Below are 17,921 nucleotides of genomic sequence, written 5' to 3'. Positions count from 1 at the left end.
TCAAAATTTTAGTTAAAAAAAAAATCACAATAATTGACTAATCAATTCGCATCAAGATTAATCGATATTGAATCGTGACCTATGAATCGTGATACAGATCGAATCGCAAGGTACTAGGCAATTCACACCCCTAATATATATATATATATATTTATATTCTATATAATTCATACTAATTTCCCCTCTCTTTCTTGTACTTTTGTTCTGTCACTCTTGCCAGATCTTCTTGACATTATTTTACACAATTCTTACAGCCTCATGACTCTTGTCTCACTGACAAGTGACTACCCCGCCAGTGTAATACTAAATTTGCAGTTCATGACACTCAATTTGTGCATAAGTGGGCAGATAATAGTTTTCGTGGTGTTTAAGAGTCGCCTCCAAAGTTGACATGCAGGAAGAAAAAAAACAACCTGTTATGATAATCACATGGTGCAGAATGTTTTGCGTAAGTGCCCAACAGCTGCCCCACTAATCAGAAGCCCTTGTACTTTTCTCACATTCTTCTTCTCTTAACACCCCTTGTTGAGGCTTAGTGTTACAAAAATGCCACAAAAGGCCAAAGAAAAAGCAAACCACATGCAGTGATAATCCTTTTATGATTGTTCAACTGTGGTATCATAAAATTTAAGGTAAAGTGTATTTGTCCAAAAAAGGTTTGCTTGTATTTTGTACAGATCTGGAGGTGTTTGACGTGGGAAGTTCCACAATATTTGCTGTTTTTTGTTGTTTTTTCCCGTAAGGCTCCACTTATAGGTTTGAAGTGTAACTAAATTCTATGCCATTGGGATGAATACAAATGGCTGCTACAAACAATTTTTCTGTGAGAAGAGGTTAAAAAAAAAAATCTTTTTTTAAAGCCAGGCTAATGCTAATGTGCTAAATAGTACAATAACTCATCTGTGTTTATACCACATCATGATCAGGGGTGGACTGGCCATCTGGAATTTCTGTAGTTTCCCAAACATCTGGTTCATTTTTGGACTGTTTGCCCCGCCAATAGCGCAAATGGCCGGCTGCCGTACGTGCTCTCTTTCCGCGGCGAAGACGCAGGGATTAATATTCACTGAATGTCAGGCCCCACCCACTTTCCATAAATATGCTTCGGTATTTTCCCGGGCTACATTTTTTCCCCCAGTCCGTCCCTGGTCATGAAATACAGCGTTCGATGTGTCCTGGCTGGGCTACCAACATTAACTCATTCACTGCCATTGACGGTTCATTTTAACAATTTCTATTAGTTTAACATTTTTTTCCACTTTTGTTAACAAGAGTATGAAAACGTATATATTTTTTTATTGTACATTTAGAAAGGATATAAAATTTGTGATTAATCGTGAGTTATTTCATGAAGTCATGCGATTAATTACGATTAAAAATTTGAATCCCCTGACGGTCCTAATTTTACAATAATCTTTTATTTTTCTAAATCGCATCAGGCGATTTAAAATGTTTAATTGTAATTAATCGCATTACTTCAATAGTTAACTCACGATTAATCATAAATTTTATATCTGTTCTAAATAATCTTTTCTTTTTCATACTCTTGTTAACAAAAGTGGAAACAATGTTAAACCAATAGAAATAGTTCAAATAATTTTTTGACGTCAATAGCCGTCAATGGCAGTGAATGAGTTAACAAATACAGTGGTGATTCACAACCACTGTAAGAGCCATTTCTGTTAACTTGTTTATTTGTTGAATCTTCCACCACTTGGGGGAGCATTTGCCCTGGCCTGAGACTACTTAATCAGTGGGATGATGAGTCTCAGGCGTAACCAGTGGGAGAAGAAAAACAGTTTTAGACCGTGGTCGGTGGCGCGGTGGGAGTGATCGTGTTGTGTCCGGTCATTATGGACTCACGTTCTCTGTCCAAGTGGAAACAAAATTGAAACGAACTGTAAGTAAAATAAATCAGCATTGTGAAGTCGAAACTGTAGTGAGTCTTCGTCATTGAACCACGCGTCAAAACAACAACCCACAGGTAACCATGGTGACCCGTTTTGATTGGCAAGAGGATCACTACAACCTGTGTTCTGTGGCAAATGAGTGTGCCGTGAGAGGTCATCAAGTATGCCACGGCAATTTATCCAGGGTCACTAATTAATTACTACAAAAATGTATTTTTGTTTGCCAACAACGTAGCGCAAAAGGCAGAATGATTACATGCTCTTCCAATAAATGACAGAAGGCTCTGCAGATAAATAACCTACCTATCCTCTTAAAAAAAAAAAAAAAAAAGTAAAGTAAAGTGATGTACTGTGAGATTATTTTTCCAATGTGAAATATGTGCCTTCTTTCAATAAATGTTGGGATTCGGAAACACTCACATAAATCGCTTAAAATAGGTGATCTGTAATTATCTATAATTAACTGTAACCTGTTGACATTATTACATATGGTGTCTTTAAATGGGCCGAAATTTCACTTGAGCTTGAAGGGAAATGGTAGCTGGCCTACGACTACAGCTAGTGTGATGTCACCTTCTTCGGCTCGTGGTGGATCGCGCAGTATCTTCAGATAGCACTCGAACTGCGCAGCCAGAATCTGGTGACTTTTCACTCCTGGTACAGTGGATATGTTGCCCAAATTATCTTGCTGGTCCTGCAAGGCTAACTCATCCGCAGTCATGTACTCCACATCCTCGCACCGTGTGACCTGTAAAATGTAGTCATCAAAATTTCATTCCAAGAAGATCCCCCCTTTCCACAATTCATTGTTGTATCACATACGATACAATAAACTAACTACACAGTATTGACTCCCTTGAAGAAAGTCCTGCTTGGCAGAGAGGTACAGAACGTCATCATTTAAAAGAAATAGGCCTCCTGCTTTGAAACAAAAATAATCATGCCCTTCCGGACGTTATAAAAATCTACAGGGTTCTTGTTCTGGCATCAAAAGCAAGCCGAGTTAGCTAAAATCCCAATCAATCAAAAGTGTAGTGGTCTTACCTCTGAGCCCAGCAACAGTGCAAATATCAGCGATAGGGTTCTGGTCCTCCACATGTCACTACAGAAGAAACAATAAAACACATTAGAAGCCATTATTTGTGGTCTTTGTGTTTAAGCTTTGTTAATCTAGCAAGAAAAAAAAAAAAAGTCATGCTCCAGCAAATGTCAGTGAAATCATCAGGCAAAAGTGCAGCAAGTTTCCAAAAGTGTTTCTGACTAGCAAAAGGCAACATTTGAGAAAGTATCATTAAGATAGCAGAAAGGTAGGGCTTCTGTTGGATGAGCTTGAATCCTATAAAGCCTGATCCATAAAATATATGAGAAAAAATTCTGATTCTTTGTATTTTTTCTTTTTTGGGGAGAAAATCAACTTCCACATGACTTTTGATCTGTGTCATATTTGATACATCCGGTCACAGTGCTTTACATTCGTACATTTATAACTATCAAAAATATAATAATAAACATACATATCAAACATATAAGTATTTCCAAAAATCAGAAAGAACATTTCCCACTATTAATAAGTATAGGTGTCTGTCCTTTCTCAATTGGCACGATCTTGCAAGTCGCTGTGAAAGCCATCAGCTGGGTGATACTGCCCTCTAATGGTTTATTCGTGCAATGCATGTGTCAGATCATATACGTAAGGGTTTTAATGGGAACAAACTACTATACTCATGAAATAGAGGGCTCAAAATGTATTGTATTTAATATGATATGTTTGGTGTTATAGGGTTAAATCCTTAAAGGGAGAAAACAAAGACAACATGCTTGAATGTTTGGACAGCCTGGCCATTAAGTCATATTTCATTTTGTTGTAAACTGAGATTAATGGTGATTGTGCTTACTATTTCCTGTAAAAGCATCTTTCAAGAGAACATAATCGTGGGAAACACAAGACACAGCCATGACTCAATGTGACCCGAGTACACAGTGGAACCTTAAAGGTCGAGCGCAATCCAGGACACTGGCTACCTTCTAGTTTGCTCCAAATTAAAAGTATTTTCCCACAGTAAAATGCAAATTAGGGGAGTAGCAAAAAAACGATTTGAATCAAAGTTGGTTTTGATTTAAAAGATACAAGTGCAAAGAAACAAACAGAATCATTCCACTTTAAAATACTAGATGGAGGTATAGAGTATGTATCGAATCGTCAAAAACATCTGTGATTGCATGAAAAAAAGCCTAAGAAAAAAAACAAACACACTTTTGGAATGAAGCACAAAATGTTCATTACAATCTGAACTGCATTTACAACTTCCCGCAATACGTTTTAATATCTTTCCACATCTCATTTTTTTAATGGCGTGCACACCACTGGTACTACAGTCCTAGAATGCAGCGACTGAATGAAATGACCGCAGTGTTGTCACACACTTTATTCTCCTCCCCAGTTGGAAGTACAAGCAGCTGTTGTCGACATTTTTCATTTTAGGCACATCTTGTGATCGCGACTTAGTTCAATGTAACTGATTGGTTCCGCAATTGACAGTAACGTCTCAGCTCTTTTTGTTGTATCGTCAAAAACATCTGTGATTGCATGAAAAAAAGCCTAAGAAAAAAAACAAACACACTTTTGGAATGAAGCACAAAATGTTCATTACAATCTGAACTGCATTTACAACTTCCCGCAATACGTTTTAATATCTTTCCACATCTCATTTTTTTAATGGCGTGCACACCACTGGTACTACAGTCCTAGAATGCAGCGACTGAATGAAATGACCGCAGTGTTGTCACACACTTTATTCTCCTCCCCAGTTGGAAGTACAAGCAGCTGTTGTCGACATTTTTCATTTTAGGCACATCTTGTGATCGCGACTTAGTTCAATGTAACTGATTGGTTCCGCAATTGACAGTAATGTCTCAGCTCTTTTTGTTGTATTTGTGTATATTTTTGTTTGGAAACATCACTCCAAAGTTGGTGAAAGCCTACTTCTGAGTTTTGGATTACAACGCGAAAACACGTCTATTACAGGAAGTGAACAGATCGCGATTATTTATTTCCCCCTTGCATATTTCAGAGCTGAGGTGGGCAATCTCGGTCATCGTGGGCCGGAGTCTTGCAGCTTTTGAAAGGTTTCTCACTTCTAACACAAGCTGATTCCAATCAACAGGATCGTTATCAGGCTTCTCATGCAGAGTTTGCTGATGACCTAATCATATATCAGCTGTGTTGGAGAAGGGCAACATGCAAAACCTGCAGGACTCTGGCCCTCGATGCCCAACTCTGTTTTAGAGAGACTAAATTGTCCACAATTATATAGTTTTAAAGTTGTGTAAAGTATCTTTGTGAACCAGATAAAAGCACTGTATACTGTACAAGCCAGGGGTGGCCAAGTTGGGTCCTCGAGAGCCCCTATCCTGCCTGTTTTCCATATCTCCCCCTCCTTCAGCGCAGCTGAATTTAATGATCAGCTCATCAGCACGCTTTGCAGAAGCCTGATAACGATCCTAATCATGAATCAGGTGTGTTAGTGGAGAGAAAAATGGAAAACAGGCTGGATCGTGGCTCTCGAGGACCGAACTTGGCCACCCCTGGTATAAGCATCCCACGTCACAAAATGCATTGTTGAATTTACGTTCAGGTTTAACATTACTTTTACGGTTTACTTTTTTTTTTTATGGTGAATAATGTCAATGAAAAGTCATTTTGTGTATGCTCAAGCACAGTCAAACCTAAGTTGCAGCGTGCATATTTGAGTAAATTCAATCAAAAACTGAAAAACAGATTTGGACATAAAGGCTGGCAAAAAGGGAAATGAGTGGCTGTCATAAGGCGGTGGCGTAGAGTGAACATTTGTGAAGCTTTGTGAAATCTGATCTACTTTGTAATCGCTACAAGTATTGTTTCGTTTATGTCATGTTTGGGTTCTGTTTTTCCTTGTGTGTCTCCCTTGGTCTTGTTAAGTGTAATCCTGCCCTTCCTCGTGTCAACCAATCCGTGCCCTCAGCCACTTGTGTCTTCCCCCAGGTGTGTCTCGTTGTGTCATTAGCGTGTTGGTTCTGTGTTGGTTCATTGTCAATTCCCTCCCGTCATGCTACCAGTTTTTGCCTTGTTGTCCTCCCCACGTTTTGTTTTCTCTTGCCATTTGGAGTTTGCTTTTGTTTTGTAGTAATTAAAGTCCTTTTTTGTCCATCACCTTCGCCTCCTTGCCCTGCTTCCCTGCGACTGGGTCCTCCACCAAACGTTGCCTTCTTGACAGTTTATTTGCTAAAAGCACTGCACACGCTGATGAGCACCCAGACAGTGTTTTTGTTTACTCGATAAATGAAGAAAAGAGGATGCCTTGTATGCTACATAAACAGCTGCCTACAGCAATGTATTGTTCCAATTAAGACTAATAATGTCAAACACACTTGTGTATTATAACCCCTTGCTGGAGAACAACTGTCTCTACCAAACATTATGACCATAAGTGTACCATGGCCGAGTAGTTTTTGGGTTGCTCCCAAGAAAATAACTCCCCTTTAATGGGAAGACGGCTTTTGTTTGGAGAAAGACAGACTGCTGGTGTCTTTCAAGCATTCCTTTAAAGGAGGCCACTTTTTGTACAGGCCCATGTTTAGACTGTCAAAGAGTAAATTGTGTTGTAAATCGGGTCACCACTGGTAGACATGTCACTGAGCAACACGGTTTTCACAATAGAAAACAAAGTCATGTTAAAAAGTATAAACACATGACGGCTCGTTTCCAGTTTAGTTCAGCGTCAAGTTGTCCCTTGTGATCAAAATGATGGAAAGGTGTTTTATTGTTTTCGCTGCTCTCAACAGGGGACAGCTTTTTACCGGTCATCGTTAACGATGTGAAGATTATCCATTAGGGCACATATGAGGCCTTTGACAATAAAGTTGTTTTCACATTTTAACAGTTGTAAAACAGTTAATATGTTACTTAAAAAGTGCTGGTACACATGATTTTACAGACTTTTTTTATGGTGCCTCTTTGACTATGGTAAATATTGTTTATATTTCCATTACTTCCTAAAGGGAAAAAAAATCTATTTGTATTGCTCCATGCGGGGTTTGAAACGCTAACCATTGTATATTTGTTTAAGAAGATAAAGACATCCCACATCCTTTAACCCTGCTTTAATAGCCCCCACTGCACTCATGAGGTCGCGGGTCATGGCGCAGAATGATGGGAAATCCAAACATTGTTTTGCTTTACCAGATTTAGGATTATTGACCCACATGCTGGGTGAAGTAGAAAACAAACGTTGTATACAGCAAACCAAGGTTTTACATATCCATTATGCACCTAGCCACAGCCTGAGGTTTGAGTTTGACTGTCATCATTCTTTATTGTGTTGAAATGTCCACAGTATGTTGCGTTTGTGAAATTATGATTTTTTTCAAGGTCCTTCTCTAATGTGTTTTTCAACAATTGATCTTTATACAACAAACAATATAAGATCTATTATGCATTATAGGGTACTAAGGTAAAGGCAAATGTATTAATTAATATGAAAGACAGTTCATTTACTCCAATTACCGGTAAAAACTTACTAAATACTGTACTTTGACGGGGAGTTTAGTAAGAACATAATTCTGCCACACGTGTGCTGTAAACATAAGCTATATACGATCAGGCTTGGAGAGTAACGGAATACATGTACCGCCGTTACGTAATCAGATTGTACACAAAAAATGTAACTGTATTCCATTACAGTTACAGGAAAAAACATTTAATCAGATTACAGGTACATTTATTAAAAATGGGGATTACTTCGAGGGATTACAATTTCTACGATGAGAGAGAGAGAGCGAGAGAGCGAGAGTGGGATCGTTGCTACATGTGGGGAAGGTGGGGACAAACGAACTGACTAGTCGTGTCCTCCACATGCGGGCAGTTTGAAAAAGTTTCACGGACGGGAGGAGGAAATGGCGACCGGTATTTACTGGAACTTACTCGTCTTGCTGAAGGAGCAAAAGTTTGAGCTGAGAGTCCAGCGGCATGCTACGCGCTGTAGCTTCTTGCTAGTTAGCCCGCTAGCCTACAACCATAATGTGAGTTACACCTTCTAAACAAATCTTCCTCCCACCAATTCACTATTTAAACATCATACACAACATATACACGGCTAAACTTGTGACTGGGATAAAAGTTCATTTTGCAGTTGATGTCACACATTGTCATCCTCATTATCTATCTATCTATCAAACTATGAGGTGTGGTTGCTTTTAGTGACAGTTCGAAAACAGCATATGGCCTTCAATAAATCAATCAATCAATAGCCTACATGCTTTTTAATTACACAAGGATTTTTGTTTTTTGTAGACAGCCCGGGTCCCTATCACCTGCAAATAGCAGGGACACATTGTATAGAATATATAATGTGGTGATATTTATTTTTTATTTTGTCTTCATGAACATATTCAATATTGGAGTAATCCAAAAGTAATCCAGTTACATTACTTTAATGTTATGGTACTTGGATTATGTTACTAACTAAAAAAAATTGCAGGTAACTTGTAACTAATGGATTACATTTTAAAAGTAACCCTCCCAACCCTGTATACGATACCGTAAATCAGTAAGGCACAAACGAAAGTGTGGATTCAGTTCCTGAAACATGACATGTAAATAAAGACTTCACTTCTTAATCAATCTATTATAAATAAATAAAAACATACATATATAAAATTAAATATTGGCAATCTCCGGTTGGTAAAATCACACATGCTAATGTGTGGGAAAAGTAAAGTCAACCCTTTTCTTGGCACACATCTGACAGCAAATCAGACTGGTACTTCCACAAACACATTCTCCAACATACGGGAACCGAAACAACACAACATACACAGCGCACGTACACGATGAGGTTTATTTTAAACCTTGGAAGGCGAAACTGATCAAGCATATTAGATAATCATCTCAATATCTTGTGAGACGGAAACCTCACTGAAAGCTAGTGTGTCAGCCGTCTGCCTGCTCTGATCCACTCTGCTCCCTTCCCTCTACTCTTCTCCACCTCAACTCCTCCGCTTCTCAATTGGCACACCAAATCGCAGTCTTTGCGATCCATCCATCCATCCATCCATCCATCAACAGTGTTCAACAGAGATAAGATCAAATACCACAAAACGCTAAAGGGGAGAAGATGTTTCTCAAAAGAAAACATGACAAATTATGGTCTTAACTCCTTGACTGCCAACCATTTTCAGAAAAGAGAACATGTGGGTGCCAGCCTATTTAGAGCATTTTGACTGATCTTTCAAGGTCCACAGAAAATTATGTGTTTGGACTATGGAAACACAGATACTACCAAATGAAAGATTGAACTCTCATCTTTAATCGGAAAAAAAAAGTTTGTTTCTACCTTATTCAGTTTTTCAGTAATCAACAATAGAAAATAGGTTAGTTTCACCCAAATGCTCTGTTTTGGACCAAAATACGTAGAAATCAAACTTTTTGTGAAACGATATTATTTCATGCACTCTAGTGAATTTGACACCTTTTTTTCCCATGAATGATGCCACAAACACCTAAACAGTGCTTTACTTCTGTAAAACACTACCACCAACAATGAAAAAGTGTTTTTTGATAGCAAAATAAGTTTATTTACATTCAACAGTGTAACAATTTGACAAAACAATTTGACAAAACAATTTGGCAAACTATTTACAAATGTGTGCAACTGTGGTACTATTTACAATTGTGTGGATGTTTCAAATACAGTTTTTCTTTTTGTGTGGTATATTGTGTAACACACCCCTGCGTGCAAGGGGACGCAGCAGGATTTGCACCACAGATTAGTTTCACTGCGATTGCCCCTTCGCGTGCAGACTCTACATTTTCTTGCTGGCCTTTTTTTCCGGGGAGTAGCAGGTATATACTGCAGTGTGTGTTTGGCCATGTTGCCATCAAGTCTACTCTCAGGATCATGATACGGTGACCTGGTGTTACGTCTGGCTTCCTCATGTCCTTCAGTTCCTATACCGGGCGGTAAGAGATGTTCTGATCCATCTTATCCACTCCATTCATGATGGCATCGTAGTCCAGAACCAGTGTCTTCTCCGTGATCAGACTGTACCCACTCCTCCGATGAATATGCATTGGACTCGGGGTACTCTTCGTCGTCCGTTTGAACGTCCGCCTGTGCACAAGTGCTCGGTTGTGCACCACGTTTTTTCGGCGTTAGCATCGCTAGCCGGTGAGGCTTTACAACGTGATCGAAGCCGCCGCGTCAACGCTTCCAACTTCGGCGTCAACCTCAGAGTCACCATCATCATCATCAATGTGCTCTTTAGCACTGGTCGATGCTTTTCGTCTTTGAAAAAAATGCTCAAGCGTGATCTGCTTGCAACCGGTCGCCATTTTTGCTTCCTCAGCCATTCTCCCCTCAACACTCTAGCTCCACCTCACGTCTTCTACTACTGACTCCTACCCGATCTTGTCCAAAGAGAGTCATCGCTGCCATCTAGTGCCCATAAATAGTCATTATACTAACTTGATCTGCTTGATACTTTGAGCACAGCTGGCCAAGGCTTTCCTCCACCCCCCAAAAAAAAACATAGTTAACGTCTTTTAACGTTTTTGGCGGCACTCATTTGGATTTTACTAAACGTTATTAAACGTTTTTGGCGGTCAAAGAGTTAATATTGTTTTACAGCTATATTATTATTGCAACATCGACAAAAGTTTCGGAAAGGTTAAGGATTACCAGAGACGCAAAACTTATTGTATAACACTATCTTCCCTTTAACTCATTCATTCCCAGCCATTTTCACTCAAGCAACCCCTTTTGCTCCCGGCTGTTTTACTGTATTTTGACTGATTTTGCCCACAGAATATTCTGTTCTATTGCTATACTAAAACATAGAACCTACCAAAAGAAAGATTAGCGTTGCTTCTTTCTGTTTCCGTTTTGCAGCAATTAGCATTAAAATATAACTAAGTTTCATCATTATTGACAAACCTGTTGAAAACACTGACAAAAAGATTTTTGCAACATGGCCCTGGTTGATCTCTTATACTCTGCTGCCTATTTTTTGTAATAACTACCATTGCTTTAACTAGTGACCTCTTCGGGTCAGAGGCCGCATCAAAGCCTTCTGCAAGCTCTAGCATTAAAAAAAAAAACATAAAATATAAATATGTTTTGGGACCATGGAAATATTTAAAATAGAACATTTTTATTTGTTTTTAGGAGCAAATGAGTTAATAGTGCTAGTAAATTAAAAGGAATGTGCAGCACATGCACAATCACAATAGATTTCTGGAGAGATGTCAGGTTTTCAATTATTTAATGTCATTTATGCTCAAAGGCAAATTTAATGTATTTATCATATTGTACTCTAATTCTATTTCTCACCCTCTCATCCCTCCATTAAAGTATTATTTTATCCAGTTTGAACGTCAATTGGTTGTTATGTACCAGAGACGTCCTAGTGTACCAATGTTAGGGCCCACTAACCAAGTAACTGGCCCACAGTTAACAAATATTAACAATATCCCCTAATCTACACCCCAGAGAGGACAATACAAAAATTCCAAAGCCCCATATGAGGGGAAAATAAGAAAGCTTGAGAATGCTCCACAGATGTTCTGGATGACCAGGCTGCAATGGATTCCGAATCTGCAACATTCCGTCATTCAACTTCCTCCTTTGACAACCTCCTTCAGCAGGACACAAGCGCGCGTACACACGCACACACACAATGGTAAAAATAAACCATTGTTACAAGTACACAAAGGGACATGGGAAGGGTTTTCATAGTGTGGGGGACATTGCTCCGAAGAACAAGATGTTCAACTGGCTACGAGTTGATCGCTAGCGCGAGATCGACACGCAGTGCTCCTTCTTGTCAAATAGCGCAAACAGATGGGCCTGAAATGCACGACACCAGTCACAAAAGATCCAAATCAAAGTCATTTGTTTTGTTCACAACAGTGGAGGGCGGGGCATTTCGGCCTTGCGCCTTAAGTGGGGAATGAACGGGACCTAATCCATCCCTTTAATACCCGCAATATCACGCCACAATTTTAACAAAATAATGTACAAAACACAATCTAATAATGTGTAGCATTATGGAGAGAGGCTTTTCGTGGTTTAAAAACAAATTTTTGGACTTACTGTCGACTGAAGAAGACATCACCTGTGCTGAGGAAATAGGTAACAAGCAATCAGAGCTCAGCTGTTTTCTGGGTTTGGTCAGCAAACTGAGTCATGGCTCGTACTGTACCTTCTTTTAGCCTTCAGTTGTGTTTGTTAATGCTTTTAAATGAGCTTTTGGTTGTGTGAATCACATTGAGTTGCATGCCTTGTGCATGAAATGTGCTCTATAAATAAAGTTGCCTACAGGCAAATACGGCAATTCCAGATATACAGTATTTCCTTTATCCAACAATGATTTTGTCAATGGTAAAAATATGTGTGAAAGTCAGGGTGACTATTCCAGTAAATTGCACCTAAAATCAATTTGCCAGAGGACTGTGCAACTTCCGTTGAGTGCTGATTTGAGACACTGAGTACTTCATGGAACAAACCCTCTCCAAAAACAACTGTTTATTCAATTTTATTGGCTGTAAAGCCTTGAAGTTGCCAGCCATCTGTTCAAAATCAGCCTACGAGATCTGTTTGCTGGAAAACAAATGCCTTTAATTTGAAGAACAAATGTTCCTTTTAATAGAATAATTAGAATTATCAACACAACATTACTCTTTTAGCTTTGCTACAATGCCATGTTAGATTCTTTTTTTTTTTTTTTTACAATCATGATCATGCCGGGAAGCATTAGGGGCAACAGTCGCTCATCTGTAAGGATTTTGGCTATGGAGGTGAAGGACCACATTACAAGCCATTCCAAAGCTAGGGCTGTGGAACCTAAATCTATGTGTGAAACCGAGAGCCAAAATTAGCTAAGAATAGTAAGACATAATGTTCGAATCATCAAATAGACATGCATTTTCTTAAAAAAATTTTTTTTTTTCATTTATGTTTGTTGCAATAAATTAATGCCTATTAAATTATTTTATCATTTAACAGTACATATTGATGATTACATATTAGCCTATATATAGGATTGTTTTTCTAAATTGAATAAGTTAGGCAAAACCTGCTTACTGCCTTCGAGTCTGACCAAAGCTCACTGATGTTCATGACGATTCTCAAACATGGCCATTCAAATGGCAATTATGAAAGTACATATTTGTGATAAAAAGTCACAAAGAACACTATCCAGATCCAATAAAAACAGCAGTGCTACTAATTGACAATTCCAAACATTTCTAATATTTCCCCAGTGCAATGCACATGCTTCCATTATTCTTTTTTTTTTTTTTAATGGCTTATTGTATTGCTTTAGCCTGTGACCAGCGTACAAACCAGGAAGATTGTTATAGTAAGTCAAACGACATTTCATCACATTTTGAAATCAAAATAATCCTCACAAATCAAATTACAACGAAAGTCCAAAGTCCAATTTTTTTTTTCAGTGAACAAAGAGCGTCATTTCACTAAGTAAGACCGCCATTTTGAATTGGAACGTAAGCTTGTAAAACCTTAAAACCTTAACCTGACTGGAATCTGGTCTGAATTGTCACCATCCAAAAAGCTTTATTAATTATACAGTATCTATCATACAACTGTAAAATGAAAATGCCACTTGTATGTATTATAACTTGTGTTCACCTTGAAGACAAAAAAAATGAGGGTGCACTGTGCGGCCTAGTTTCTTTGCCAACCTAATTAAACACAATCTTAGAAAACAACATGACAACTAAAGTAAATGTCCCCCAGACCCCACAGAGTAAACATTGAGGAAACCCAGCACACCCGGACAAACATCATAGATATGGTCAGCTTGACACCAAGTTCACCCCTAAAACTCACTCCCTTTTTCCTCATTTAATCTCACTGAGGTTATTTCCCGCTGACATATTCATGCTCTGTCTTGCCTTCTTCTGCTCACTGTTAAATCCCCCATGTCCAACATGTTCTTGGACAATTGTTGGAATCCTCGGGATTCCTTAGCTATCATGCAAAATGTTTGGACTATACAACGCCCTTCCACACTGCTGAGGACATAATGGTTAAACTGTACCTGTCAGACCAATTTTAGGCCTTGTTAATACTGATTCAGAATTGATATAAGTAATGCAGTAGACAGATATGTATGATAGAGACATGTATTATTCAAACCATAGGTCAGACTCAATACCATTCACAGTGCTTCACTTTTGCACACTTTGTTGTATTATAGCCTTATTCATTCCAAAATGTATTACATTCACCACCGCCCCCTTCAAGGTTGTACATACAACATCTTATTATGACACCAAGCACAAAAGGCTTGGCTTCATATTTGAAGAATTGCTTACTATCTGCCAAACTGATGTTTGTTTAAAAAAAAATTTTTTTTTTAAAGTGAGTTGATTTGAGTCCACTGCCACCACCTAGCACTCATCACAAAGTTTTGCTCGCAAGTCAAAGCAAAATGTCAACCGAATGACAGCTCATATATGAAGACCTTGTAAATCCTGTCATTCTTATGTCAAGGTACCACTGTATTTATTTACTGCCTTTGTCTTGGAGTTCAAACTTTAGCCTGCATGTATCTTGATTCCACTTATCATCCTTGAGGTGTTTCGGCAGTTTAACAGATGAATGTCTGAGCAGAAAACAAGCATAAAGTCAAAGGAATTGTCTACGGACTAATAAGACAGGCTTGCCTTGAGGCGCGTATCGACAGACTACAGAAAAAATGTGTGCTGCTTTGGAGGACCCTGTGGCCTCCATCATCTTTGAATTGAAGAAGTTTAGAAGCAACTGGACTCTTCCCAAAGCTGGCTAACCAACTAAACTGAGTAATCCGGGGAGAGGTATCTTTATCAGTGAAGTGACCAATGACCCAGTGGTTTCCGTCTGAGCTCCAGCATTCCTCCGTGGAAAAAGGAAAACCAACTGCAGGATCACCACCAATCAGGTTTGTAAGGTCAAATCTTAAATATGTTGTTTCTTTTACAGATCACACACAAAGATTTTAAAATTCATGCATTGAACACTTTTTGTCGTACCGTGTGTGTCGATAAGCTGAACACAAAACACCACACTATAAAGATTCTGTTTCACTACCGATCTCAAAACAAGTTGTGAGGACGTGACGTGATCAAACAAAAACGAAGAAGATCAGACACTACTAGCAGTTATGTTGCATCGATGTTTCCAGAGTGTTTCCGAACGGAAAGAGTTTTAGAATGGTTTCATCAAAGCAGAATTGCTCTGGAAAATTCTTCTTACTGACTGGGGAGCGCACTTGTACAAAATACAACATTGGAGGAGGGGACTTCCTTCTTCCTCAGCCAAGGCGTTTCTTTGATTGCTTACATTCCGTTCCACATCGCAATTCACAGAGTCATGACTCTCGACTTTCTTGGTTTTCCCCACATATTTTCGCTTGTCAATATTCAAGGATTAATGTTTAAGATTCTCAGCAACCACCTGATACAAACCCTATTATCGAGACATAGCCGCCCTTAACACACCTCAAACTGAAGAATGATCTTATAAAACATAAGATAGTCTGGCTCTGGCATTTTTAAGGGGCAAAATCGAGACAAAAACAGCCCGATTACCTTTGTGTCCACCTTAATAAAGACACATGGCAGCACACCTGGATTTTACCCAAAGGCCTCTGAAGGACTTTGAGACTGATAAATTTTGATTCAGACAACTTTTTTTTTTATCAACGTGGGCCAATTAATTAAGAGAATAGATTACATTACATTACATTGTAAATAAATCAGGAAATAATATACAGAATGCATTTACATTATTGCGCTGACTATTATAAGAGAGAGCTTAATCACAGCACCTGTTTAAATAAATAAATGCAACAAATAACAATTATAATACTCCTACAACAGGTAGATAAAATTAATCAATAAGACAGACTAAACTATTTTTGGGTGACTGCCACACGTCATAGTAAGAAGAAACCAGGCACCACAATGACTATAACTCATGAAAAGGTTGGTTGTGTTGCAAGTTTGTTATTTTATCAGCGTAACTTGGGCACAAGGATGGATTGCGTACTCACATTACATCCTCTTGGCAAGCAGAAGTAAATACTCTTGAATCTCACACTATATTACAATTGTCCTCAACATTTACAACCCATCCAGACATAGCATGTTCCAACACATTCCATTTTTCATTTCAAATTTTCCAGCAGAGCCCACTGCTATATGAAGGTTTAAATTAAATTACAAGTGCATAACTCAAAAGACATTTCAATACTGAAAGCTGAAAATACTAGGATTATTCATGCCAACTCTAGCGGTATTCTCCACTCAGCCTAAAATAAGAACGCATTTTCTCATTTTAGAGTATGTGGTTGTAGGGGAATCAGGAGGTCTTGTGTTATGAAACAAGACATCACTCTGGAACAAGTGGGGAACTGCGATCAAAGTAGCAGCCAAAACTTCTATTAATACCCACACAGAGCAGCTTGGCAAGAGCAGACTGGTCCGCTGAAGCCGAAGTTACTGTGGGAAGTGGAAGCTTCCCACGAAAAGGCGATCCCACAGTCCCACACATATGATAGTATTTATTTTGAAGGTGAGGAACTTTGCAACAGTCACAGATCACAGACATCCCAACAGAACGCACAACACAGAAAATCACAACGGGTACTATAGATAATACGTAACGGTAAAACAACTTCTATGTGTTGACAGTTGTTGACTGTCTGTATTCAATACAGAGTGTTGAAATAAAAAAAAATGTGCATAAACTCCTTATCCTTGCTGTGCTTTTGAAATATTTTATTTCGTGTCGGTGTGTCTATGTGGCCTCCTGTTATTGTCAGCTCTCTGTCCTGGGGTACCATGTGTCAACTCTAGTTTGTCATTCCAACAGCTGAGTAGGCGTGACTGTCATTAGACAGCATGGACCTATAGGGCATTTAGGGTGTCCATGTCATAGTGATAAACTGAGTAAATGTTTACATACAATGTGTTGTTTTCTACATAATATGTTCCAGTAAACCAATTAAGAGTTAACTTAAGTGTGCAAATTTATCAACAATGCCATTAATATTGCAACAAAAGTGCAATACCAAGGCAGTTGTCAAAGTGGAATGGCAGTCAAAGTACTAATTCAAGACAGAAGAGAGACTATGTGCTTCCTTGAAATATGGCAGTTAAACAGTGTTCACCAATTAAGGCTTTCAATTATTTGTGGCAAGAAGCCAATGAATCAAATAATATTTAATGAAGAGAATCTCACTCACATAATATTCATCCAGATCAGGCACAATGTGAGATAGTCGTAATAGCATGGGAAAAAAATACATAAATAGGCTACACTTTTTAACAAGCATACGTACTTTGCATGACTAATTGTGCCTCAACTGTGGACGAGTGGTCGGGATTCATATCCACACGCTTAATCAAATCCATGACAATAACAATGAGTTCTAGAATAAAATCATATAAATTGAATAAAGTTCGCTTACGTTTTGAACGGTCGGGTCGTCACACGGACTTTTTCTTCCAAAATGCACATCCTTTCCTAGATGAGAGTCTCATGCTGCCCTGTGACAACACTGACCAACCCCAACCATCACAGCACCCAAACAAGACACACTCTTATGACTTCCTGTTATTACTTTCAGAGTAAATCGGTCACTGTTGATGCCATGTGGTGTAAATGTAATCTTATTGTTATACCATTTCTGTCGATGTCTGAGAAGCAAATCTGGTCAATTCATTTAAAAAAAAGAAACAAACAAACAAACAACGTCAGATATAGCTCAAATGTAGGCTATAACTGATGGGCTATTTTGCAACTCGATACAAGACATTTAAAACACGATACCACCAAGACAGTGTAAAGTATGACACCGCCACCTGCTGTTTGTTCGTAGAAGAGGCCAGTCAAAAAGGAAATTTTAATACGTATGATTTGTTTAATATTTGTAGATATGCGCAGTAACTAACTTCAAAATGAGAGAACC

General features: G+C 38.6%; 1 protein-coding gene across 2 annotated transcripts in view; it reads right to left on the bottom strand.

Annotated features, from left to right (window-relative positions):
• Window positions 1-17,576, bottom strand: part of calcrl2 (calcitonin receptor-like 2) — a 28,723-nt gene extending 11,147 nt beyond the window's left edge. For both annotated transcript variants that reach the window (XM_077551081.1, XM_077551088.1), the window contains exons 1-3: window positions 17,421-17,576; window positions 2,955-3,012; window positions 2,484-2,658 (exon numbers count right to left, since the gene is read on the bottom strand). In XM_077551081.1, the coding sequence (XP_077407207.1) occupies window positions 2,484-2,658; window positions 2,955-3,012; window positions 17,421-17,470 (283 nt within the window). In that variant the 5' untranslated portion in view covers window positions 17,471-17,576. The remainder of the gene's footprint in view (window positions 1-2,483; window positions 2,659-2,954; window positions 3,013-17,420) is intronic.
• Window positions 17,577-17,921: the final 345 nt, after the last annotated feature.

This window comes from Vanacampus margaritifer, chromosome 1, assembly GCF_051991255.1.
Source record: "Vanacampus margaritifer isolate UIUO_Vmar chromosome 1, RoL_Vmar_1.0, whole genome shotgun sequence".
NCBI lineage: Eukaryota > Metazoa > Chordata > Actinopteri > Syngnathiformes > Syngnathidae > Vanacampus > Vanacampus margaritifer.
This window is presented reverse-complemented; position numbering and strand designations above follow the sequence as displayed.